This window comes from Diplotaxodon limnothrissa, linkage group LG8, assembly GCF_057381915.1.
Source record: "Diplotaxodon limnothrissa isolate DT_005_m linkage group LG8, D_limnothrissa_male_GT1.1, whole genome shotgun sequence".
Classification (NCBI taxonomy): domain Eukaryota; kingdom Metazoa; phylum Chordata; class Actinopteri; order Cichliformes; family Cichlidae; genus Diplotaxodon; species Diplotaxodon limnothrissa.
Window position 1 is genome coordinate 27791761 of NC_140603.1, and position 26782 is coordinate 27818542.

Consider the following 26782-nt stretch of genomic DNA (forward strand, 5'->3'; position numbering starts at 1 on the left):
CCTTCTATAGATGTTCTGTTGAGAGTGTATTGACATATTGCATGCCAGTGGGGTTTGTCAGCTGCACTGCTCAAGAAAAGACAGCACTCCAGAGGGTCATCAGCACAGCACAGAAGATCATCAGCTGTGCTCTTCTCTCCTTAAGGATCTCTAAGGTCCCACTGCCAAAGTAAAGCCCACAGCATCCTGAAGGACGCATCCCACCCAGGACATCACCTGTTCCAGCTATTAGCATCAGGAAGGCAGTACAGGATAATAAAAGCTGAAACAAACAGTACACTTTACAGTGCACTCTACAATGACTCAGGCAGACACACACACACACACACATTTGTACACATTTATATTTTTATACTGTATTTATTAGAAACTCTTATTTTAGTATTTTTTGAATGGTCAGAGTGCTTTCTTTGCAGTGAATGGGACAGCATATAATTCTGATGTGCTTTTGGCAGAATCATAATAAAAGATCCAGATTTTCTGATTAGTGAAGCAGTGTGGCATCATCATGACAAAGAACAGAAGAAAAACCAACCAGCATCCAAAGATGAGCTTAGAAAGTCCTCAAAAAAGATTAGGGAACTGTTCCTGCAAACTACTTAAAACTATATTAAACGCTTTCCTAGAGTTCAGATTGTATTAAAGAATTAAAATATATATAAAGAAATGAGCAGTGGATCCAGGCTCTTGCTCAGCACTGAGCACAAGTACTGATTGTTTTTTTTTTGTATGTAATTTGTATAGTATTTTTTTCTCTCTCTTATTTTCTTTACTAAATGTACTTGTATATTGTTCACATGTTGAAATAAATTACCAATTATAAGAAATAAGTATTTTAGTTACGTTTATATAAAGTATGAAAAGTAGTGCTTTTAGAAAGATGTCAGAAATTGTGGAAGTGTGTTTTCACCACAGTATTTTGACTTTTTTTTTTTTTTTTTTTTTTTGCCATTTTTAAGTCTAAATTTTGAGTCAAGAACTTTAAATGTCGGAGTTTTACCCTTTTTTTGGGTAAGTTTTGAGTTATTTTCTCAAATGTTGAGAAGAGTTAGTAAGCCCCAGACAACCCTAATCTTAATCACTAACCCTAACTTTGAATTATTAAGTTGAAATGTCGAGATAATAAGATTTTGAGTCATTTTGATGTGGTAAAAAATTTCTGTGGTGGAAAAAAATGCTTCCATAAAAAAAAGTATTTTCCGTTTGACCATACCTACCACACAACAACAACAGTCAAGCAGCATTTATTTGACTGACTGAGATGTAAATAAAACTTTATTGTGCCTGACAAATATCTTTCAAAAAACTGTTTAAGAATAGAGGTATTAAATATTTTAAAGAATTACATATAATCAGTATTTCAGTTATCTCAGGACAGTACCGCATCCACAGAGCCAAATTTACCCGCTTTAAACTTTTACTCATAATATTTAAGCAAACTGAGCATTACATTAAAACAATTTGATCATCGTTTGCTGTTTTTACTAATAAACAGAAAAAGAAAACAACCCCGCTAGCTTTTCAAAGCCAGCGGGTTTTTGTTCACGCCCCTCCCTCTTTACGTGCTACCCTTCACTACGCGGTGACGTAAAAACGTGACGCGCAGGGGTGGAGCTTGTGACTTGCGAAATGGAGATAGGAGCTACCGGTGAACACAGTCCTCTGTGTTTGAAGAATTTGTTGCCAAATCGAGCAGAAATATCGACAAACGAAACCAGCAACGTCGATCACAGCCGACCGGGCGAGACCACAGCAGCCAACGTATGAAAGTAAGTACCTAAACGGAAACTAAACGAAACACGTTGTTGTTAAGTCTTCACCTCTTCCAAGTGGGTGCTCATATGTGGTTGTTTTCGATTGTTACCAAACTGGTTCAAGAAATGCCAGCTAAAGCAGAGAAAAACACATTTACGCGGTGTTTCTGGTGGAGAATAGCTGTTAAAAGTGTCTGTAACAGTAAAAGGAGATTTAAAGTGATTGTCCCTGTTGTGTTGATTGTTTTGAGACTAGCTATGTACATGTAGATCATCCTGGCTTTTTTAAATCGTTTTTTTTTTTCTTTTGCTGAACTCACGCATCCTGCTTGTGTGTTATTTATAGCTTATTTGCTAGTGCACTTTATAAGAGGAATCTATATTTAAGACTGGCCACAAAACCACCATTACATGGGGAAATTTTTTTTAGGCCAAAAAAAATTAAGAGCATGTTCTTTGTCACATATTGTCTGATTTTTGCCTGAAAACCCCCGTGTACATATTGTTTACAATAAGGAAGCGCTGACTGGCAAATTCTGAGGTGATATCAATACTAAATTAGACCAATAACCAATTTCGTGGTGGATTTTGGTCCTGATATTCAGCTGATATTTGGATGCAGTCATAGTTTACACTTTGTGCTGAGTATCAATACCCTTTTTCAGTTGCTTTGAACTTTCACAAGACTCAATACACGTGGACACTTTTGGGTTTCGTGTAGGTGTCACTCAGACAGTGTTATGTCATTTTCAAACTAGTTTTAAGAACTGGTGGAAGAAACCAGTCAGTCAAAGTTAAATTAAAGAATTGAACTGACAGTGGTTTAACCAACTTCCAGTATTTGGTTACTGATAACAGGGAAGCTTGCAAAGCAGGAAACAGACTAAACAGCATACTTTTAGTCCTGTGAGGTGTACTATGAAGAAAATTCAACATAGCTGGGGTTTCCTTGTGTCAACAAAAACCTGAAACCCCAGTTGGCGTTAACGGGTGTCATGATGGTGATTATCAGCGTTATTGGTTAACTCGGGCTGCCTGCTTTAGGCTGTGAGCTCTCTCACGTAAACAGCAGGGTGTTATTTTTGCACAAATTGGACCGACTGAGTATGGCCTATTACAAATAAAATAAAATACAAAAGGTAACATTGGTGCTGCAAATCGGTTATGCATTCATTTCTAACATGACATCTGCACATTGACACTGCAGCTGGTTAAACTGGATCGCTTTAAGCTTAGCACCTTTAGCTCCAGCACTGCCATGTAGCCTAACAAAGAAGACGTGGAAATCACTTTAGTTTTTGATTAGATCAAAGTGAGATTAGTTGTATTAATTGAAAATTATGGGTGTACTATTATCTGCATTTCCCAGCAGTGTAAAATGCACTTGGCATCTATATTAGGAGCAAGCAGGAAAAAAAATTGATGCACTTTCTGCATCAGCAGTGGAATAGAAATGCTGCTGTAACATGTCTCCACAGCTTCCTTTGGGCTTGTTAGTAAGATGCAACTCAGCAGGTTGCATTTAAAAGGTATTCCTCAGTGGAGAATCTGTATCACTCTTGGATTGTACTGTAAATTAAAAGAATCAGTGAAAATGTGGTGCTTGCAGCTTATTTTAAACCAGTTAATGTATTCATTTCTCTGTCAGGGTAAAAAGAGAGCAAAAAAACTGTGACTTTAAGCTTGCATGTTAATCTCACTTCACACATGCTCCCCTCTGTGGAAGAGTGGCTGCGGGCTACTCATGGTAAATAGAAGTGTGAGTGTGAGAGTGACTCAGTTAGGCTGAGCTGCCCAGCTTCTCTTTCAAAGGGTGATTCATGAGCTCATGACGCCACTGGTGAAACTTTCTCAATGTTCAAAAGGTTTTGACGCAGCTGATCTGATTGTTTGCTCCTCTCTTTGCAGTGCAGCACTCGGTAGGATGATCAGTAATCACGAAGAAGATGTAAGTACCTTTTCTCTCTCTCTCTTATTTAAATGTTTTAATTTTCAACACAAGTTCTGCTTTCTACACATGTTCACACTAGCCTTTAGCTAAACTGGAGAACAACAGACTGATGGGTAAAAGCCTCTGTAAAAAACAAAGTTTGCAGAAGAGGCCTGTGTCGTGCCAACAGTGTGGTGGTTTCACAATAATGACACAACACACATGCAAACAGCACTGCTGACACGCTTTGTGTGTCTATCTTTCAGGAGTTTGTGGCAGTGCGGGTTCAAGATCCCCGCATTCAGAACGAAGGCTCCTGGAACTCCTATGTGGATTATAAAATATTCCTGCATGTGAGTATGAAAATGAACCAGCAGCAGAAATGTTTGGCCACAGCGTTTGTGGGTGATTAAAGATTTTCATTCAGGTTAAAGTTTTGGACCAAAAAACATAAACACCTGAAGAGAACACGTACAGTTCTGGGACATCACAGGGTTTTCTTTCCACACTTTAATTGTAGTAGTGATTATAGTGCAGATAACAGATGAGCATTACAAGTAGTTTTATGTCAACATACGTCTCCGTTTGACTGTTAACACATTAAAAAAAATTAATTGTCTTTTGATAATCATTTATAAGCAGAAATGTGTAGTTTAAACTAGGTTATATCAACTAATTAAACCAGAGTCATAATTCAAAGTGAATGTGTGTTTAAGCACTGCTGCCTCAGAGCAGGAAAATTGTTGGTTTGAATCCATTGGTCCTCATTGCCGGTAATAGGTTGTACTCATTCCCGGTAGGTGTTGGACTTCACTGGACTTAATTTTTTTCACTGATTGGGATCAAAATTGTATGGACAGGATTTCTGGGTGTAGCCAAGTCGCAGCTATGAGAATTGGCACCTCCAAGTTTGAGGTCATAGTTCTCAGCTGGTTCACAGAACCCACTACAGGTCAGGGATGAGTTGTTGCTGCAAGTGCCTCCGTTAGAGCTAGGGTTAGGAGCTCGGTCATTTGAGAAGGACTCAGAATGTAGCCGCTACTCCACCATATTGAAAGGAGCCAGCTGAGGTGGTGCACTGTCTCACTAGGATGCCTCCTGGGTGCTGGTGTCCAACAATGAAGAGGCAAACTCAACACATGCATGAGTCCTCCCAGGAGTTTTGGAGGTTTTGGCTTCACTGCATGCATGCATGCATGCCTGCGTGGATGGATGGAGTACTGCAAACTAACTGTTTGCAGTGATTACAGTGCAGATAAAATGCAAAAAATACACAGACTTGAATGTTAAATAGTCTGTGACACATAAAGACATTTCTCCCTGAAACAACACCTCAAGGATTTCCTCAAACTTTTTTAACAGATAAGAGTATAAAAGAGTCGGGGCTTTACCGCTCCTTGAATGTTTTGTTTTTTTTTAGGGGGGGAGGAGTTTCACGTTGTTATGGAGACACCAGCCGTGCCGAGGAATGCGGTTTCAGCAGCAAGGCTTCATGCCTGGGCGGATTTCCTCTCTGTGTCTGTGTGTTTGTGGGAGCTGACTCATGATATTGGCTAAAACTATGCAACCTCACATGATCTTACATGGGTTTGTTTGTTGTCGACATGTTATTGTGTTGCATAGGTGAGACAGTTTCCTCAAGAATACTTTTTTTAGGACAAAAGTTAGCACTTTTATTGTCTCTTACTTCACAGGAACTATAAACCTGTCCAACATTTACAGTGGGGCAAAAAAGTATTTAGTCAGCCACCGATTGTGCAAGTTCCCCCACTTAAAATGATGACAGAGGTCAGTAATTTGCACCAGAGGTACACTTCAACTGTGAGAGACAGAATGTGAAAAAAAAATCCATGAATCCACATGGTAGGATTTGTAAAGAATTTATTCGTAAATCAGGGTGGAAAATAAGTATTTGGTCACCTCAAACAAGGAAAATCTCTGGCTCTCACAGACCTGTAACGTCTTCTGTAAGAAGCTTTTCTGTCCCCCACTCGTTACCTGTTTGAATGGCACCTGTTTGAACTCATCATCTGTATAAAAGACACCTGTCCACAGCCTCAAACAGTCAGACTCCAAACTCCGCCATGGCCAAGACCAAAGAGCTTTCGAAGGACACCAGGAAAAGTATTGTAGACCTGCACCAGACTGGGAAGAGTGAATCTACAATAGGCAAGCAGCTTGGTGTGAAAAAATCAGCTGTGGGAGCAATCATCAGAAAATGGAAGACATACAAGACCACTGATAATCTCCCTCGATCTGGGGCTCCACGCAAGATCTCATCCCGTGGGGTCAAAATGATCATGAGAACGGTGAGCAAAGATCCCAGAACCACACGGGGGGACCTGGTGAATGACCTGCAGAGAGCTGGGACCAAAGTAACAAAGGTCACCATCAGTAACACACTACAACGGCAGGGAATCAAATCCCGCAGTGCCAGACGTGTTCCGCTGCTGAAGCCAGTGCATGTCCAGGCCCGTCTGAAGTTTGCCAGAGAGCACATGGATGATACAGCAGAGGATTGGGAGAATGTCATGTGGTCAGATGAAACCAAAGTAGAACTTTTTGGTATAAACTCAACTCGTCGTGTTTGGAGGACGAAGAATACTGAGTTGCATCCCGAGAACACCATACCTACTGTGAAGCATGGGGGTGGAAACATCATGCTATGGGGCTGTTTTTCTGCCAAGGGGACAGGACGACTGATCCGTGTTAAGGACAGAATGAATGGGGCCATGTATCGTGAGATTTTGAGCCAAAACCTCCTTCCATCAGTGAGAACTTTGAAGATGAAACTAGGCTGGGTCTTCCAACATGACAATGATCCAAAACACACCGCCCGGGCAACAAAGGAGTGGCTCCGTAAGAAGCATTTGAAAGTCCTGGAGTGGCCTAGCCAGTCTCCAGACCTCAACCCCACAGAAAATCTGTGGCGGGAGTTGAAAGTCCGTGTTGCTCGGCGACAGCCCCAAAACATCACTGCTCTCGAGAAGATCTGCATGGAGGAATGGGCCAAAATACCAGCTACTGTGTGTGCAAACCTGGTAAAGACCGATAGTAAACGTTTGACCTCTGTTATTGCCAACAAAGGTTATGTTACAAAGTATTGAGTTGTATTTTTGTTATTGACCAAATACTTATTTTCCACCCTGATTTACGAATAAATTCTTTACAAATCCTACCATGTGGATTCATGGATTTTTTTTTTTTTCACATTCTGTCTCTCACAGTTGAAGTGTACCTCTGGTGCAAATTACTGACCTCTGTCATCATTTTAAGTGGGGGAACTTGCACAATCGGTGGCTGACTAAATACTTTTTTGCCCCACTGTAACTGCCTAAGCTCTCTCTGTGTCTAAATCTAACCAGGGGTTTTCCTGCATATAAACATTTTTGCGACCCACCAGAGAGGTTCTGACTTTCCAACAAAGGGAAATCACAAGTGCTGTGCATTTTTCTATAAATGGGATTTAATTTAAGTAGATGCTTGAAATACATTCCAAGTGGCTGAAAGTAAAAGCGAATGCACAGATCTCTGTAAATTTAAGTGGACAAAGCGCATTCTTTGTCCTAATTTCATGCATAATTCATAATTTCCCCGCTCAACTATTACTTTTAAGGTCCCAAGGGGTCTTCTGGGTGTTAACTCTGGAAAGCGTGAGGACTTTACATGTGTTAAACACGACCTTTATCTGTAGAAGGCCAATATAAAGGATACCTAATGGGGAGATGCAGGAGGCGACACATTATTGTTAGGCAGGCGGCAGAAAGCTCTAAAGTCTTTCTCTTATCATCTTTAAGAAGTTTAGATCTTTAGCAGCACTTTTGTTCACCTGTTGGTTGAAATTTAAAAATTTTAGCCCATTGATCACCCTCGGTGTTTTATATCAGAATCAGCATACTTTATTAATCCCTAAGGAAATTATGTGGGTTACAGTTGCTCCAGTACAGTAACAGTAACAGAGTCGACTATTTAACACTACAAAATGTTACAGATTTACACATTTAAGAAATAGCACAATATATAAAAAATACATCATAATATATATCAAGAATTGACAGAGGTGATTAGAATGTACCAGGTCACAGGTGTTGGTAGATTGCTTATTAATGAATGAATAATACATTTTTAAGACGAACACATTATTCTTTAACTAATTTGGATTAAAGAAACGACCAAAGTTAAAATATCATTTTACCACAATACCTTGTTTTGTTTTGCTTTTTCTTTTTCCCTGAGGGTATACTTGCAGATGATATTTATCACATTTTCCATGACCTTTGTAATCCTACCTGCATCACCAAAGCGTGCTGTGGGATCAGATGTCAGGACCTTGTAGCGCTTCCGTTCTTCTTTCTCTAAACTTGTAGTTTTGACATTGTTTGCTCCTAATTCAATTTTATTTTACATCTTAAAAAGCATGAATTTGGATTCTATTTGTTATTTCTTTAAAAACCACGGACCTCGTTGTTATGTAGACATGACTAGAAAGTGTCACATGTTACTGGAACAAATCAGACATATGATAACTTCATAAGCTCAGCAGCAGTTTCACCAGCTGCAACATGACTCACTAAAGTCACAGCATGAGTGTGATCATCAGTGGCATGAGTTTACTAAAAACCTGGCCCGTATGTAACCCAGCCACTGGCCTAAAAATATCTGACTCTTTATTATGTTTTTAGGCAGGACTAAGTGAAATATTTGGGGATTATTATTTTCTGTTTTGAAAGAATCTGCATTTCATGTAGTTTTGAATATTTCCGGCACAGAGAACAACACCTCTTTCCCCCTTCTCTTTCTATTGGCGTCAGGCTATTGTGCCTTTTGATTTTAATTATATTATGAAAAAAGCCCTCAAAATATCACCAACGTTCCCATTTTTAATACTTTTATTTTTTTTTTCTCAGACCAACAGTAAAGCCTTCACAGCCAAGACATCCTGTGTGCGGCGGCGGTACAGTGAGTTTGTGTGGCTCAAGAAGAAGCTGCAGAAGAACGCCGGTTTGGTGTAAGTCAGCTGGTCCAGTTTTGTTCTGTTCTTTGGTCCTCATAGAGATTCAAGAGCTTTATTGTCAATACAGAAGTATACACAGTGTACAGTGTACCGAAATTCACCTCAAGCCTCCCACGGTGCATTTATTAGTATATAAAAGATATATCTCCAAGAGATATAAAACTAGACATTATAAAATAAATAACGTGCTAAATTTCGGTACAATAAAGGGATTAAAAAGGTATTAATTAGTAACTATACGATACTATAATGATAACTATACAATATTAACTGTACGATAAACAAAGACAGGACAGAGACAATACAAAGTGGATTGTGCAGCGGTATTGAATACCAGGTTCAAGTTATTGTCTGGATATTATAGACGAGATATGACAAAGATGGAGATGAAAGCAGGTCGCCACCCAGGGTTTATTAATCCCAAAATAACAATCAGGAAAAGACTTTTAAGCATCCTGGATTTCCAGAATGCTTAAAATAAGAATATTTGTGTTGTTTCTTTTAAAGTGCTTTACACAACAGAGTCAGTTAACCCCCACCCCCCTTCTCTATAACAAGATGTACAAACCTTATTTAGAGAAATGGACATGGAATCAACGTGGATGACTTATTTGGGACTTTAAAAAAAAAAAAAGTCTGGAGAAACAAAAAGCAACAACAATTAAACATTTTGTGTAAATGTCTGTTAGTGATCTAAGGCTGTCTTTTACAAAGATGAATTGTGTCTCATCTAGTAGAGGGATGCCTGAAACAAGACTCCATTTAGCTCTGTGAAGCATGTTCCTCCTTTCCTCTGACTGTACACTCACTGGATTTGCATGTGTTAACTGGTGATTCTGATTAGAGGGTTAGGCCTGTGATAGACTGGAGTCCTATCTGAGGTGTACCTGCCTATTTCTCTGTGATAGCCGGATACGCTTCAGCCCACGTTAGTGGTTAAACGGTTAAGAAAATAAATGGATGTACATTAGCTGCTCTGTGTGGAGCATTTAGCAGCTAAGAGCCAGATATTTACTGAAACAAAATTAAAACGGGACTGAACAGGAAACTCATCTGCTTTAACGTGATTCTACTCTGCTCATTTCCAGCTCCATGTTTTTATTGTTGGACTTTATGAGATAAGCTTTGTGTGATTCACAGATATGTCTGAAAGATCCTTTAATCTCAGGTTTCTTCAGTGATGACACACAGAACCAACCAGAAAAAAAAGTGCGACTGAGTGCTTTGGTTCACTGGGATTGCTTATAGAAACAGTGACCTCAAATATGAGGATGCACCTCTGGAGCAGTGTTTCTATGCCAGATTTAACATAATTATCTCCACAGACATGGATAATTATTATTATTTATCCTTACAGACCAGTCCCAGATCTTCCAGGGAAATCCTTCTTCTCCTTCAACAATGAGGACTTTTTGGAGAAGAGAAGAAAGGGACTTCAGATTTTCTTGGACAAGTCAGTTCTCCTTCTTCTAAAATCAGTATTTGATCGTCTAAACAAGCATTTTCTAATCTTGTTTTACCTCTGTCATTTTTTTTCTTTTTGTTTTTTTGTAGAGTGGTGCACATGACCGTCTGTCTGTCAGACAGCCAGCTCCACCTCTTTCTACAGACCCAGCTGCCAGTCGGTCACATCCAGGACTGTGTCCAAGGCCACACCCCTTACTCCGTGACAGATGCCATTCTCACGTATGCCTCGTCCAATCAGGGACTAGCTCAGGCACAGGAGGACGATTTGATCAAGGAGCCATGTTTGACCATTTCTTACGAATCAATGGAAAGGTAAGTGAAAAAGATCAGAACGGTACCTACAGAGATGATTATGCATACGGGTGTATTGCAAACAGCAACCAATGTCACAGGCTAAAAACAATGACTGCAGTACCTCTAATGCCCACTTGAGGCTCACTCCAAAAGTGAGCCAATCTAATAGACTTCCATGTTAAAACCTGAGAGTAGATATAACATGTCTATATGTTTGTCCATCATTTATATACAGTCTATGATTGTAAACAATAGACTATTTATATTCACCAACTGAGACATTTGAAGCCTCAGCATTAACATTTAGCAGCTACCATGTTGTTGTTGTTGTTGTCATCGTTGATGTTGTTGTTGTTTTTTAAGCCAGCAGCATCCATATTTGCACAAGAGGATTGAATTTTAAGTTTTCCTAAATAACCAATAAAAAAATCCAGAATTTCACTTACCAAAAGTCACAAACTTATTAGCTCAGTTAAACACAAAGCAGACAATATTAACAGATCACTTTAAAAATACTCCAAAAGTACTACAAATATGGTGGAGAAGGCCAGGTGAAGTCTAGAAGTTTCCAAATCGATGAGTTAAAAAAAAAGTTACCCAAAGAGGCCAAAACCTTTTTTTGTATTAGACCATTGTATTTTTTTTTCTGTAGTAAAGTTGGGCATTTTAACAATGTCTATGGGGGACTGACTCATTTGCAGCCAGCCTCAAGTGGCCATCCGGTTGTTAAGTGATGACGTGACGAATCCTACTTCCGGGCCTAAAGTAGTCTGCGTTTAATATGGCTTTTGTATTGTTAACATGTTTAATGTTTTGTATTTTCTTCTATTTGATCTCAAAAAGCTCCTAAAACAGTCAGTGATCACTGTTGACCTCCCTCGGCTTTTATTACCACTAATCATTTATTTAAGCTCAGTTTTTAAAACCTTAGGATGTAACTACAGCCCAGCCCATGCAGCAGTATATGAATGACTAACCTGGTATTGTGGATGGATTATCTCAGTTGTTCTCTGGCTGAAGTTTGGTCCTTTTACAGCATCCTGCCATGCGATTACATTTGTTCCTGACCACCGAGAACACTCACGGTAACTTTTATCGAGTGGGAAAAAAAGTTAGCTTGTTTATATTATGCTAACATAGCTGTGTCGCTAGCGGTCACGTAGCACATCATTATATACCAGCTAGCCCAACTTCAGTAACCCTACAAACGTCACTGCTGTTTAGTTTTCTGTCTTCATTTATGCTGGAAGTGATAACAGAGCTGTACGTTTTAATTTGTTTCCAAAACCCCGCAGTCAGGACATGCTATATTGTATTTAGATAGAAGCTAGCGAGCTAACTCCCTGCTAACTTCTAACTCCGTTAAATGTCATAAATTCCGTTTTCATGGATGCCTGGATGTTAAACTCAATTGTTACACCTGGTAGAGCAGAACGCTGATCATTTTATTAAAGATGAAAGACTTTAGACAGTTTTTCAACTCTCAGTAATGCCATAGTGATCGTTTGATATATGGACCTGCAGCGGAGTTTAGACCCAGACACGGCTAGTGACGTCAGACTGAACAATCGGATAACAGGAACTGCAGATTTTTAGCCCTACATGTTGCTGCTTGTTCTTAATTCGGCTGAATGTTGGCAGTTATATAGAGCCCTTTCTTCTTTATCTTGTTTAACACATTACAAAAAAAAAAGATGGAAATTGTTGGGATTGGATGATTGATTTTGTGATTTATTTATTTATTTATTGGATGATTACTTCTCCATTCTGGAGTTTTTGTGCTAAGCTGAGCTAACCAGCATAGTCTCCGTATTCTAGAGCTTTTCCTTACACCTCTCCCCTTTAGTAGCAACGTATCAACTCCTCATTAAATGTATAAAATGTTTAAACTGAACAATTTCTAAACCCTTGTTCCCGTTTTCCTCCACAGCCCGGCTCCTCATCAACCTTGCCAACAACCTAATGAGACCATCAGCCCGGAGCTCGTCTCATGTGGTGACGCTGACCCTCTAGAAGGTTTACTGGAGGTCCATGATCAGGACCATAGGAAGAAATGCTCAGTAAGGATTTCCCAGAAGAGCAACCATCTTGAGGCCGTTCTTGAAACGGTTCTTGAGGACAGCGGCCCATCAGAGGCAACCTTTTATCTGGGGGACAGTCCAGAGAGTCTTAGCTCTGCTGAGCAGATCCAGCAGAGGTTACAGACTCCGGTGGAGGTGCACACGTTCACGGGGATCGGCTTTGAGGACAGTGTGATCGATGGGAAGATTGTTTTACCTCCAGGTGAAGAAGAAAAGGTGGAGCTGCAGGAGAGTAATGAGGATGCTCATGAAGGAAAAGTCAACTGTGAGCCTGAAAAATGTGATGATTCTGAGAAGATTTTAGATTTTAAGGAAAATAACTGTGATGAACACATTTTAGGAAGTGATGCCAGATCTCAGGAAGCTATGGAAAACATCTGTACCGAGAATCCCGTCATCTCTGAGGTTAATGAGGTTCATGTTCTAGAAGTCAACGCAGACGACCAAAAAGGCAACAAAGCAGGAGGTAACGAGGAAACACTGCTCGAATCAGAAATCAGTGACGAGGCCCACATGTTGAACGGTGTATCTGCGGTGGTACAGGATGGTGATGACACACAGGAAGTGGATTTTGCTGGCAACAAAGATGAAAGCGACGAGTGCGACACGGTCAGCTCCTCTCTGCCATCTTCCAACGACAGCATCGTGAAGGTCAGTGATGAGGAAAGCGTTTGTGAGGAGGCAGACGACTCGATCCAGGTTGCAAACGACTTTGTGAAGACTCCTCCTGAAGACGCCACTCGCTGGTCAGATGTGGAGGCATCCAGCAGGAACATCATGGACCTGCAGGTGAACGGATATCCTGATGAAAAACTGCACCTTTCTGCCCAGGAGGATGAGGACCTGCAATACACCCTCAGTGACCTGAGTAAATCTGCAGACCTTAACTCTGCTGTAACTGCAGGATATCTGACTGAAAATGGAGACTTTAGTATCTTAGCAACCAGCCACGCTCGTGGATTGGGTGACGGTAGATGTACCGAGGAGGAAGCCACGCTCTCACCTTCAGAGGAGACTCAGGAGGTGGAGGTGCATTAGTTAAGTCTTCCTCTAATATAGATCCACTGAATCAAACGCTCGGTTCCAAACTCTGCCCATCGTACACAGCGTCTTCATATCGTCAGGGTTACGAGACACACCTCACACTCTCAGTCATGTAGGTATAACACTTCCAAAACAGCATGAATCTAACATTAGAATTTCTCTGTTATGTACCGGATCTGATTTCCCTCCTGACTGCTTCACTTCTCCATTTGGCTTCAGTGAACAGCAGAAGGTGCTCGAGTTAAGTTTAGGTTCATACTCTGAGGCCTTTCAGTAAGGAAACAGCTGGGGCTGAATTTAGGCAAAAATATCCACCTAAATTAAAGGATAAGTTCACATTCCTTTGTGTCTGTATTGAAACTTAGTGAAATTTGTGGTTCCTGTTCATACTGACCATCAAGAGACGTTTTCCTGATTTAATTAAAGAAAAAAAAAAACAACCAAAAATGCTAACACAAGGTCGGGGTTTTTCTTGCATATGAAAAAATTAGTGCCCACTAAATTGATTTTGGCTTTCTACTAAAGCAAAATCACCAGAACTGTGACTTTTTTCTTTCTTTTTGTAAGTTAAAGCATGTTAACACAGAGTCTTTGCATTGACTTTGACTCTTGAGGCCCATTTTGAGCCTAGAAAAACCCTGGAGGGGGTTAACTTGTAAACACAACACTGCTTCCTACAGTGGACAGAGAGAGTGGAAATTCAGCACTTAAAAGATCAATGTGAAAAACCTTTATTTAAATCTCTTTGAAAAGGGGATCTCTAAATTCCCAATAAGGAGAGGAGGAATGGTGAAAGCCACTAAAATAAATAATCAGTGGACACATTTTTCTTTCACGACAGACATTGAACGAAGTGAACTTTTCTCTAAATCTAGAGTTCCTCGTCACATTTGGAGCCTCAAATGAGACCTAACTGCTCTTTAAATGTGCTTCACATGCTGTTAAATAGTTCTGTTATACTCGGCTTATATTAATTCTTCACAGCTTTCACTGTGCTGGTCACTAACGCAGGATGATACTCGGGCTGAGAACAAGCATACGCATAGTTCAGTCCCCGTACACACGTCTCTGATCATGTGTTAAACTGGTATTTATTACTGAAGGATGAGAGGGGAAAAAACACACTTAAGTCAACCTGTGAAATGCACAGAGGCTCCTGTTTGAACTTCTGATCTGTAACAATGTGATTCCTGTTTTGTGTTTATACAGCTTCATGAAGTAGAAATGGATGCCTTGCACCTTTAGGGCCATGACATGGTTTTACACACACTAAGAGTTTTTACTTATAATTTATACACTCCATTCAGGCAAGATGGGCACAGGTTATTTTTAAGAATAGTTTACTCTTCCTCACACATGTGAGCTTTAACTCCAGCGGGCCTTTTTCCACAGCAGACACCTGTGAAACACGTCAACTGAGGTTCATCCAAAAAGAGGACCTGCCCTGCGTGAAATGTAGCCATGATTAACACACCTGTGTGTTTTCCTCTCTCCACAACTCAGTGTGTCTGAAATCACTCATTACTCTGTATGCACTGGATTTTATGATGGATTTTCCATCTATCTGCATGTAAAGAGTATTATTGCATGCTACACAATGCACTTAAAATACAGCAGTTTTGTATTTTCGAATTCATTTTTATTTCAATTTTCTTTCCTTTTCAGTGCAATTTGTTGATTCCCAGAGTGGGTTTGAAAATGTTCACTTCAGTTTTTATTAGTGTCAGTGTTGATTTTAGTTTACTTAAATATTAAAATATAAAGGATATTTGTCATTGGTCAAATTTTTTTTTTTGGTTTTACAGTACAAACTTTTCCCTTTTGAGGCAGTTAGACATCCTAAATCTCAAACAACAAAAAGTTTACCAGACAAACACTGAAGTTAAAGTAATTTTCTTTTTATTTCTATTTCATTTTAATTATCAATATAATTTCAGTTAGTCTTGATTTTATTACACAGAGTTTTAGTTAAAACTAACAACCTTGGGTTAATCATAGAATATGATTAGAATATGAATATAGAATTTTATTTATATAAATTAATATTAATATTTATTTTACTTAACCTCAATTAACAAAAAAAAAGAAAGGAAAAACAAAGCAAACCTAATCTGGAAGCTAAAAATAAATTCTAGTAAAAGCTAAATAAAAATACAAAGGTACAATAACTGAGTTATCACTAAAAGAAATCCTGTAATTTATCAGTTATATCAAAATTTTTAAGCCTGTTTGATCACTGAAACGTCCAGTGTGATCGTGCCGTCGTCCTCTGGCATCGTAATGAGCGAGTTCAAACACATCCTGAATGCCTGCTGTGGAAATTCTGGTCGTCTTGCCTGTAACCTGTCTGCATCTTGGCAGCGACGTTGTTCCCACAACACTTCTGCTTCTTTTAAGCTGCATTTAAAAGGGACCGGCAGGTTCTATTTGTGAGGTTTCGCACAGAAATCAGACTTTATTTTAATAAGCTGTTTGCATCTAAGCTGTGGAGGGATTTTAACGTTTCACTGGTTTTGTTCCTGGTAATAACTACAGGGGTTTATTTTGAGTTTTGTTTAAATACGGATGTCAAAGAGTACGAGGGTAATGTGAGTGATGGTATCCATGTACATGTGCACATGATTATTTTATTTTATTTCAATAAAACCTTGTCCTCTTTACTGTCACGACATGTTATTAAACAGCTTTTTACACATGACTCAAGACATTGAAGCAAGCCTGCCACCTAGTGGCTCCAAATAAACAGTTTTAAAAATCCCCCTTTTTCTTTAGAACAGAAACAAAAGCACACAATATTTTATTTTTAGTATTTCTGAGCAGAGTTTACATTAAAATACTTTACATTACTGTTTCTTATGTCAGTTATGAGAAAATTATTTATAAACTAACAATCAACGTCCTGTTTTCAGATTTATCCAGTGGATTCATAAATGCATGCATGCAACATTCTTAATCACTCAAAAGTGCAGCTAATGGTGCTTTTAATTATTGATGTGTCTGTCATTTTATTTGAATTAACACATTCACTGTTTAGTTTGGCACTTCTCTGAATTTTCTACACAGTGGTTGAGACTTATAAAGAAAATGAGAAATCTCACATTTAGGACGATTGATCACTTATCAAAACTGATAAACAGACTAATTACTCCAGCTCTAGTGTGCACTTAGATTTTTTTTTCTTTAAACAGGCTTTTATAAATGGCTTATAGTGTACAAGAGTAAGTACAGCTGCAGCAGGTTTAGGTGATAATATAATAATTTACATTGGTATAAAAGGGGAATAATTTTGAAATGCCAAACGCTTATCTGACAGATGTGTCAAGAGTAATTCATGGCAGGACGTGCTGGCAGCTGCAGCGCTGTGAAGAAAAAGAAACCGTATCAGAGAAGGACGCATTAATAATTCAGTGTTCATTTTAAGCTGCACCTATCTGACTGCATTAGGGAATCATTTTCTTAAATAGGACAACTGACGCTGTAATCATGCCTCTGTTGCATATATTTATCCTCGCCCATTGCCCATTGCAGCACTCGGATTGCTTTGTGCAGTACTTCTTCCAGCCAGCAGATGCCATAAATGGCAGGTCAACGACTGCATATACCTCAGTGGCAATCTGGATGAGTACCAGGGGGACCGTTTCTGTGTATTAGGCCACAGTAATGGTCCATAATGCTGATGATAAGAGAGTACCTCGGTACCTGTTGGAGCTCAGAGGATGTAGGCAGGCTGCAGGAAGTCCTTGGGGACGATGCCCACGGTGCCGTTTAGCTCGCCGACCCACCACCCGTGAATGTTGTACTCCTGGGCCCCAAAAAAAAAGAAGAAACAGAGCGGTGAGGCTCAAAGGGCGTCTAGGAACAGGTAAACAAAGCGGGATCAGGCATAAAACCTGCACTTTGATACTGATTTGACACACCACTGAACACAAGAGGAGACATTTGAATTATTTTAACACAGAAACCCAGAGAAAAACTATCAGGTTACAAATGCTTAAAGTCAACTCTGGCGCAGGAAATCCAGGCGAGCGTGGTCCCGTCCACAAAGAGCCATGCGCAACACTCCTAATGGACACTTTTGGTGTATTAGCCTCCAGGGTTTTCATTAAAAAATGAGGCAAACGGTAAACAAGGCTATCGAGACAGCGAGTGTCTACAATAAAACAGCTTTTTTTAACCGCTCCAAAGCCATCGCCACAGCTGGCCCGTTTCCCCAGACTAATTATAACGAGGGTTCATTTCTGTACTGTGATTAAAAAAACAACACAAAAAAGACGGATTATTTCACGCGCATGTTCAGAGAAAATATAAATGCTGGTTGAAGGTGACCGATTAAATCCACTGTGCCTCAAAAAAAATCCCATAAACACCAGTTTTTTTCATTACTTATGATTACAGCTTTTATTTACAATTAGGACAGTTCAGAAGCATAATAATGGGGATTTAAAAAAAACCTGAAACAAGCTAAGAACAAACAATAAATATCGATCTGGAGGATGTATTGTGACTGAAAACCATATGAGTCTTTGTGCAGATAAGAAACCCCAGAAATGTTGATTTTTCATCTGCTGAACTGAAAGAAAACATCCTAGAAGAAAAACCCTAAAAATATAATGTAGACAAATTTATTTGAGGCTAAAATTTGGCTTTAAAAATTAATAAATAGAGGTTGAACATATGCTTTGGTTATCATGGAGGAAATCTACTAGAATCTCTATGAAAACAGGGATTTTTTTGTGTGTGTTTATTTGTAGCTGAAAGAATCGCAGTTAACTCTAAGCCGAATCAAATGTAAGTAAGTTAATTGATATACACTTATACAGGGAACACAGCAGTTTGCACTGCTTCCAGACCTGTACATTGAAATAATGAAGCTGCTTATTTAATCTGCTTCAAGCATTTAACGAACATGACTGAACCGCTGCATGATGATCTGATCACAGCAGCCGGGCTATGAGTAGATCTGTACTGGATCAATATTTGGAAAGCGATCGGCTTGGCAGTGGGGGCACAAGCCACCCTGCTGGAGCAGAAACCCCAGTGCCACTCATCTCTCCTCTTTTTCAGACCCGACGCGATTGTGCGGACAGTTTATCACACACGTGCAGACACATATGTAAAATAAATTGGTGGGTTTTTTCCGCTGAGTGCATGCCTCAGATTCAGGTTCTGGTTCACGCGCACTCTGTTGACATGATGAAAAGCATCGTGTAGGAGGTTTAGCCGATCATCCGGACCTGACACCTCTCTGCAGCCAGAGGAATGAGGCCTGCAGCTAATGAGCGGTGTTTGGACAGCGAGGATGGATGAACCGCTTAGACGGTAATAAACCACAAGGCTCAAGTGTTCTAACAGCACAAACAGGTACCCACAATAAGCAGATTGTCCACCCAGGCCTCATCGTTTTCCCCCTGCAAACCTCTCTGACAGCTCTGACTGGGATGCTCCAGTGTGCTTGGCTCTCTGACAAACTGACAGTTCGCTGTGTCTGAGCTCATAACGAAGGGGAAAGTTAGGGCCGAAATGGCCTTTTTATGCTCCCCATAAGACCGTGCAGGGAAAAGCCCGGTTGCGGAAAGCTGGCTCCGGTTCCCATTCGGAGAACGTGAGGAGAGGAGGAGGAGAGGGCAGACAGACGGACGGTGGGGGGAGGCATCGGAGAGAGGGAGCGAAACAGTTTTTCTCTCCCTTGGGGGCGTCGCAGCACTATTCCACCAACCGTAGTGACAGAGAGTTTTATTTATCTCCGCGGCCCATCTGTGCAGTCGGTCTCAAATTCTCCCTGAGAAAGGTCTTTTGGATTATCAGCGTCGCCATTTTAATACAACTGCTACATCACGGAGTGGGTGCCAATGGCGGTAGAAGTCTGTCAGGCGTGCAGAGTCCATCTTCCTCACACTTGAAATGGGTTCATCCAGAGTACACCTGCTGTAATAGGGACATTCCAAAAGGCTTGCAGACTAAATTATCCAAATGACAAAAACTAGGCTCCTCAATGCCCCCACTCCCCACCCTTCTGTTTGTTTTCCTCTGGTTTTTTTGGCTTTCAGGCCGTGAAACTCACAAACGGGGCACAGATAAACGTTTGGGCTCGGGACTAAAATGGAAGATGTTCCCTGTGAGGGGGAAAAATAAGGTTTCCCTGAGGGGTCTGACTTCTGGGAAACGTGTGCTGAGGTGACACGTATCCGAGGCTGTGTTTGCTGCAACCTGGGCGCAAATTGAAAGGGGAGGAGAGGTGGTGGTGGTGGTGGGGGGCAAACAGCGCCGTGTCGTGGCGGCTGCGGCACGCTGACTCGCTGACCTCCCGGTGACTCCTCCACCAAGAGGAGAGGTGGGGTGGCGGTGGGGGAGAACGGGTGTGGGCGGGGCTGGCACTGAGAGTGGGTTGCCATGACAACACCTGCAGTGTACCGGCGCAATCGTTTATTTACCACTCAGGGGGCTGGCTAATGGTGGCATTCTGATAGGCCCATCGCTCACGGCTCCCCGACCCGCAGGACAGATTGACAGCTACCCCGAGCCTCGAAGCGGGGAGAAGGTGAGTCGAGGTTGGCTGGATGTGGCGACCGAGAGAGACAGACAGAGGGCGGTGGGCGAAGGCAGGTGTCGTGTCACGCCACCATTATCCGCCTAAACAAAACACATCTTCAATATTCGTGTCAGGTAAGAAAAAAATCACCTTTTTCACGTGTAAAAATCTGCACGGATCCTGACCACATGTTTTCCTCACACACATGAAACACACACACACACACACTCGTGCAATCCCAAATGCATACAAACTAGGGGGAGTGCTAATAAGCCTGACACATGAGGCATCTTTCCTCGGCCACCAGCTGACTGAGGCAGGCCTTGGGCATGATGGAGCGCAGGAAGTCTCTCATTGCCCTGCCGCTGAACCCGCCGCCTGGGTGTTACAATCTCTCCCTCCCTCCCTCCTTCCCCATTTCCAACCCCCTCCTCCACCTCCTCTTTTTCCTCTCTTCCACGTCTCTCCTGTAGCAACCTTTCCGCCTGCATCCTCTCTGTTTTTATTCCCCGCTCTCCTCCACATGCACTGCAGCTCTCTGCAGTTCTTCCATCACTGCTGACCCTAATAAAGAAACATGGACACCTCAGCCAGGCACAAGCACACCATCTGTAACCTGTTATCAGGTTAGCAAGCCCTCCTCGCCGCTCACACAGGTACACTTCACAACTGATAACACCTGAAACTTCAGGGTAGAAGGATCTTCTCTTTATTTTGATGGGGTGGGGAGGTCGAAATCTACTCGGAAACACGGATGATAACTCGGCTTAACCAGAGATGGAAATGGCTACTTGGTGTCCATTTTTTTCCAAGTGGGCTTTTAATTAAATCAGCGCATTGGCTTCAAATTGGAAACATGACAGAGCATGAGAACGTTTGAAAATATCTCAGGGACGATGAGATTTAATAAAAAGAAAACCTACTCGCTCCTTTCTAATGCACGCCTGGGATTACAGATAGCTCCTTAACTTAATAGCAATTTAAAGTGGATTTGTGTATGCCACTGAGTGTCTGTAATGATGGCTGTTTACGCCGCCCCTCATTTATAATAATTAAGCAGAATGGATTGGGGGGTGGGCTGCTCGGACGCTGTTCTGGGCTATTGGCTTGGGCTGAATAATGACCTACTGTAGTTGACCGGGGGATGACCGCTGCCTCCTGCATGACCCCAAACCCCAGACTCACCCCCTGCTACTTTGGGTGGTAAATAGGATGTCTCTGCCTGTCTATAGCGTCTTGGTGTCTATGGCCACAATAGCAGCTAGGGGTCTTTAAATGGCTGTGTGACAGCGAAAAGGAGAAAGAGAGAGGGGGGGCGGTGGACAGGGTTCACACAAAAGAATAAAGGGATCCCCTCCTCTTTGTCTCCCTGGCTTGACTTTTCCCATCTGATTATTTGACCACTTTTCCTTTTCTTCACTTGCTTTCAGTTGGTGTGGCCTGCACGCAGAGGGCCAAAAGAGAACATGAAGGCAACATGACGAAAAACTGTCCCGGCTAGCAAGGACACAACATGGAATATATAATTTAAATTGTGAATATCCGAGTTTGAGTTTTACGCAATTATACCCCTCAACAAGTACATCTATAAGGACGTAAATCAGCTTTCAGTGGTTGTAAAAGTTTTCATTTAAAAAAAGCGATTAAAAACCACCACAAGGTGTCAGTGGTGTCCACGTTCTCATTGTCTCTAACAAGCTGAACACTTTGGCCAAATGTGCAGTGACGCTTTTCTTTGGGAGCCGCACCGGATTGGCTGGCCGGCCGCCCTCTCTCTGGATTTTGGTTGGACGGGATGGAGGAAGAGAGGTGGTGGTGGCGGCGGCAGCAGCAGCAGCAGGGGCAGCACTTGCCAGAGTTTTAAGGACCCTGGATGGGTTTGTGCCATAAATCTCTTCCCACTCCATCCCGCCGTTCTCCATGAGTGCCTGTGGGAATACAGGAATGTGACAGCTGACCTGTAGAGCCCACGTCTTTTGATTGTGGATCCATAAATTAGAGGGCAAGAATGCACCTTATGGCTTTAGAGACAAAGCACTACAGGTACTACATGTGTCAGCGGGAAGTGGAACAATAAATTTAACACATTTTAAATCCTACTACAAATAATATCCCTTTGCATGACGCCGGCGAGGCGATGATGCCGTTACAGCGCTCCTGATGTGGCTGAAACATCTTTGCAATTTAAATCTAAAATTGGAGAGTGTGATACTGCAAAAAAAAAAAGAACTGCGCTCACCCGTATTTGTCATCACACACTAAAATGCCAGCGTAAAGCCATAATGTGCATCAGAAAAATGCAAGCTCTCAGAAATGAAATGCCAGAGCAAAAAAAAAAAAAAAAAATCACATGATGGATTTCAGCGTGCGTTTCTACCTCATGTTTCAGCGGGCTGAGCATCGGCGGAGGGCAGAGTTAGGCATCGCTGAAACCAGGCGGCACGGTCTGCGAGATTAATTCTGTTGAACTAATGGGATTCATATGAGTTGTGAGGTTTCTAATTTATTTACTTTGTCAGTGATACACACACACACACAGAGCAACACACAAGAGGGAGGAAAAACACAAATACAGTAAAAATGCTCCCACTTTACAGTAAGTGAGAGATCAATAATGATGGATGAGGGCCTTTTATACAATCGGCATGTTCTCCTCAGTTCACAGCCATATGACACCACGCCTGTGGCTATCCCATTCTGCACTTCAGCAGTCAATCACATCGCAGCTTTAAAAATAACAGTTTGTTAGCACCATTGATTTAGCACTTAGAGCATGTCCTTATTACCTTGTAATTATGGTCAGTGTTGACATAACAGCACAGACAACCAGGCCTCCCACCCTCTGAGAGAATTTATGGGCCCTGGTTTTATTACGGCCATTTCGTGTGCCTGGGTCCCCCGTTAAGCGACGGGCTTGAGTTCTAGCCAAGGGCCCGTATTTCACTCATCGAGGTCAGGGTCCTTAGGAATTCCCCCCGTAAAACTGAATGCCGCTGGGGGTCTGCGTGTACATACAGAAGGCACAGGGAAGCCCTCCCCGAGGGCTCATTAAAATGAATAGGCGATTACAGGCTATAATCCAAATAATGCTATTCATGAGGTGAATGTGATGCTATTAGGACGCAGAATGGGACACGGGTGGAGTCGTGTCGTCACAGTAAACCAAACATTCGGAAGTCGTGCGGGCATCACCTTTAAATAATTTACAATGCTCGCTTGAAGTCTATTAGGAGGCAGTTAGGGCGCTCTCTCGTGGTCTGTCACCTTGTTATGACTCCAGCGTCCAGTTTGACAAAACAAGAGTAATCTCTGTCATTAAGATTGTGAGATACAACAGCAAACTCCTGCCTCCAACCTGGACTTAGTTTGCCTTTAAGGTCTTTGGCGAGGCAGTAATCTGATGCATACAGTGAAAAGTAATAACGGCGAGTGGGGCCGAGGCCATCTGAGGCGGATCTGAAGCCCAGAGCCAGGACCCCTTTGTCTCCCCGAGTACAGTGCTTTTGTCATCGCTGTGAAAAATTGATGTGGCTGTTTTGACATTTCCCCCTATCAAGCAGCACACGCAGACAGACGAGCCTGGCATCTCATTAATCTGCCACTGCCAAAAGAACTGCAATTATAAGTCCATCTTCTGCGAGGGGCATTTTTCACCTGTGCTTTATCTGTTGTTATAAAGAGGAGGCTCACATTCCTTCAACACAAGCTGACACAATTCATACATCAAAATCCAAAACCCTGACCTCTTTGAAAGGATTGTTGCACTGAAACTGTTGTTAACCAAAAAAGGACAAATACTCAAAATTCACCACAATCTACTGGTGATTAAAGATGCAAGAAATCATGACACTAAATACATAATTTCCTCATCTCTAAGCTCATAATTACTTACAAAAGAAAAAAAAAAAGAGTTCCTTCTTCCTGCCTCTCCTCTTCAGATAATTTAGTCTAAACACACAACATGATGATTCAATTTGAAACCAACCAATAGCAACAGTGTGGAGACAAGTCCCTGCACGCAGCAGAGTAAAAGTACCCAAATTACAAGCCATCGATTTCCAGTAGGATGTCTTTTTCCTGGTAGATACTCCGCATGTAACTACACGATGGCCATAAAACACAAGGAAATAGATTGAAGGAAAAGAGCTGAGATGCAGGATGGCTTCACCTGCAGTTTCACGTCAGACAGAAAAGGAAGAGCCTCGCATGGCTGCCTACTCAATTAACCCCTGTGATAGAGGCGCCGTAATGAACAACAGCACCATTACGCAGCACCCGAATGGCACTTCACCCTAGTGGCCCGCGAACAGACAGCACCGCTGTTGGTGCTGCACCAAGATGCTAACGGACAAATCTAGACGCTGGAGATATCAGCATGTTCAGAAAGTAAATGAGGACGAGGTGATTACTGGAGTTGATGTTGTTTAACCCTTAAATAATTGCACGTTTTACACAACTGCATCCTATCCTAAACTACTGTAATTGGTCCAGTAATTATATCTACGAGTCAAGCGTGCAATCGGGGACGGATTTCCATTAGGGACGATCGAGGGGAAAAACAAAGAGTTGTGAAAAAAGCCTAAATAAGCCCTCGGATTATTTTGTGCTGATGGCGATGCTGACCTTGCTGATGATGTAGATGAGATCTCCTCTCTCGAAGGTCAGTTCGTCTGACTCGTCGCCCTGGCAATCCCACAAACCCTGGTAGTAGTTGGAATAATCTGAGGACCAAACTGAAAGGAAGCACAGGGAACACATTTAAATAGAAGAAAGTAGGACGTAGATGCAGGGAAACTTTAGGCTGGAATAAATAAGTTACTAGACGGAGGCGGAAACCTTGTTTGCTGCTCTTCTCGTCGCTCTCATCACCTGGATTTCCAAGTTCTTCGTCTAAACAAACAAAAAAGGAAGAACAAGAGTATTTATCACAGGTGTAGAAGTAGGATTACTCATAATCACAATTACTTTGGTCAATGCTCAAATCATGATTTAATCATCAAAGAAGAAACTTGTCTTTTTAACCCTCACGTAACAAAAATATGACATTATTTTTTAGTGTATATTATACCTGTATGGCTTCCTTTACCTATGAAAGACATTTTACAAATTGAATGTAATTAATTGTGTTTTATAAGATTTTATTTTGCTGAAAGAAGTTCAGAGATTGCAGTTCCACCTACTCTTCATGTCACGTTTAGATGGGATCTAATTATCAGTAATAATCAGGTAATAGTGTCATATTAACAAAAGCTATATGTGGCTGTATTAGTCTGTATGTAACAAAGTATGTATGTGACATTTGTCTGGTTTGGATGGGATCTATTAGCTGAAACACACACTGTCCTAATATCCCTGAAAGGCTGTCCACATGCATGTCTGCACTGGCTGGTCAAACCCCAAGTACTCCAGGTTATCTCTGAATCTTGTTCTAGGCCATTAGCCGTGGAAAACATGACAGTGCAGGGGAAAGTTACACTAAAATCAAAGCTTATAATATTAAAAATCACCAGAACAGAAACTTCCATTAAAAAATTACTGTAAATAATTAATAGCAGGAGAGGTAGATTAACAGAATTACAGTAGCAAACATTTTAAATGAATAAAACATCACAACAGTGCATTAAAATACATGACTGACCCCACTCAGCCACTTGAATTTTAACTTCAACCAAAAACTAAATAAATTAATGCAAAACTGAACCAAGTCTTTGCAGAGGCAGATGTGCTGAAAGGCAAAACCAAAGAATCCGTGTTAAACATTTTATATTGCTCATCTTGTTTTATTAATTGCTTGAAGCCAAAATTGATATTTAAATTAAAAATTCGACAAAGTGTGCAGCCCTATCCAGAACCTAAATATTTTAATATCAGTGTCTAAAAGAAATACATTTAATTTTTAATAATAATAAAAGGCATTACCTGCTGGTGGCCTGACTTTAACAACTATAGTTTATAAATAATTTATATTTGTCCCACGTGTTAACGAGAAATGAACAGCAAAGAAATTATGATAGAGCCAGACAAACAGAAAAATTAATAAACTGGATCATTTGCAAATCCCTGATGAATCTCAGCATGACACAAGCTGTTAATTCTTCTTTAACTAGGATGAACTCTGGCGTGAGGATCAGCCTATTAAACCGCAGGTGGGAAATGTTAAAGAAGAAGAGTTTTTTTTAAGCCACGCGGAGGCGGACATGTCATTGACTGCGGGGCGTGGCACCCGGTGGTCTGAGAGGTGACACGGTGATATGCCTGCCCTCTGTCTCCCACATCCATCCTCCACACAAACCAGCTGACAGCAACGCCACAACCCAGCAACACTATCCACCTTCCAGCACAGGCTGCACCTCTGCTTCCAGGAAGAGCAGGAAACACGAACCACACACACACATGCACACACATACACAAACAGACACACACCATGTGTCCAGCTTGAATGTAAAAAGTTTAGTTTATGTATACATGAGGGATGCCTTTGTCTTTCCCCGTTGCTTTCTTTCTTCAAACAGATAATCACAGCTTTCTTTAAAAAAAATAATAATAATAAATTTAAAAAAGTACAAACTGCGGCACTTTGTTCCTACACCAAATGATCCAAAAGATAAAAAAATGAGATTTTAAATGTGCTCGCAGCGGGTCCAAACATTTGTTTGGTGCTCTTCGACT

General features: G+C 41.2%; 2 protein-coding genes across 3 annotated transcripts in view; one reads left to right on the plus strand and one right to left on the minus strand.

Moving 5' to 3' along the window:
* The first annotated feature begins 1635 nt into the window (after positions 1-1635).
* Positions 1636-15263, plus strand: snx11 (sorting nexin 11). Its single transcript, XM_085361591.1, has 7 exons — positions 1636-1769; positions 3663-3702; positions 3951-4037; positions 8592-8692; positions 10056-10151; positions 10253-10477; positions 12390-15263. The coding sequence occupies exons 2-7, from the start codon at positions 3679-3681 to the stop codon at positions 13576-13578; spliced, it is 1722 nt and encodes a 573-aa protein (XP_085217717.1). The 5' UTR covers positions 1636-1769; positions 3663-3678; the 3' UTR covers positions 13579-15263.
* A 2030-nt stretch (positions 15264-17293) lies between these two features.
* Positions 17294-26782, minus strand: part of skap1 (src kinase associated phosphoprotein 1) — a 35726-nt gene continuing 26237 nt past the window's right edge. The window contains exons 10-12 of one of the 2 annotated variants that reach the window (XM_085361592.1): positions 24950-25003; positions 24737-24846; positions 17294-17386 (exon numbers count right to left, since the gene is read on the minus strand). In XM_085361592.1, coding sequence (XP_085217718.1) covers positions 17294-17386; positions 24737-24846; positions 24950-25003 — 257 coding nt within the window. Of the gene's footprint in view, positions 17387-24736; positions 24847-24937; positions 25004-26782 lie in introns of both variants that reach the window. The other variant, XM_085361593.1, reaches the window with a different exon arrangement.

Coding starts and splice junctions, on each gene's coding strand:
- snx11 (XM_085361591.1), top strand. CDS start 3,679: ATGATCAGTAATCACGAAGAAGAT. Junction 4,038..8,591: donor ATTATAAAATATTCCTGCAT/GTGAGTATGAAA, acceptor TTTTTTTCTCAG/ACCAACAGTAAAGCCTTCAC. Junction 10,152..10,252: donor CTTCAGATTTTCTTGGACAA/GTCAGTTCTCCT, acceptor GTTTTTTTGTAG/AGTGGTGCACATGACCGTCT.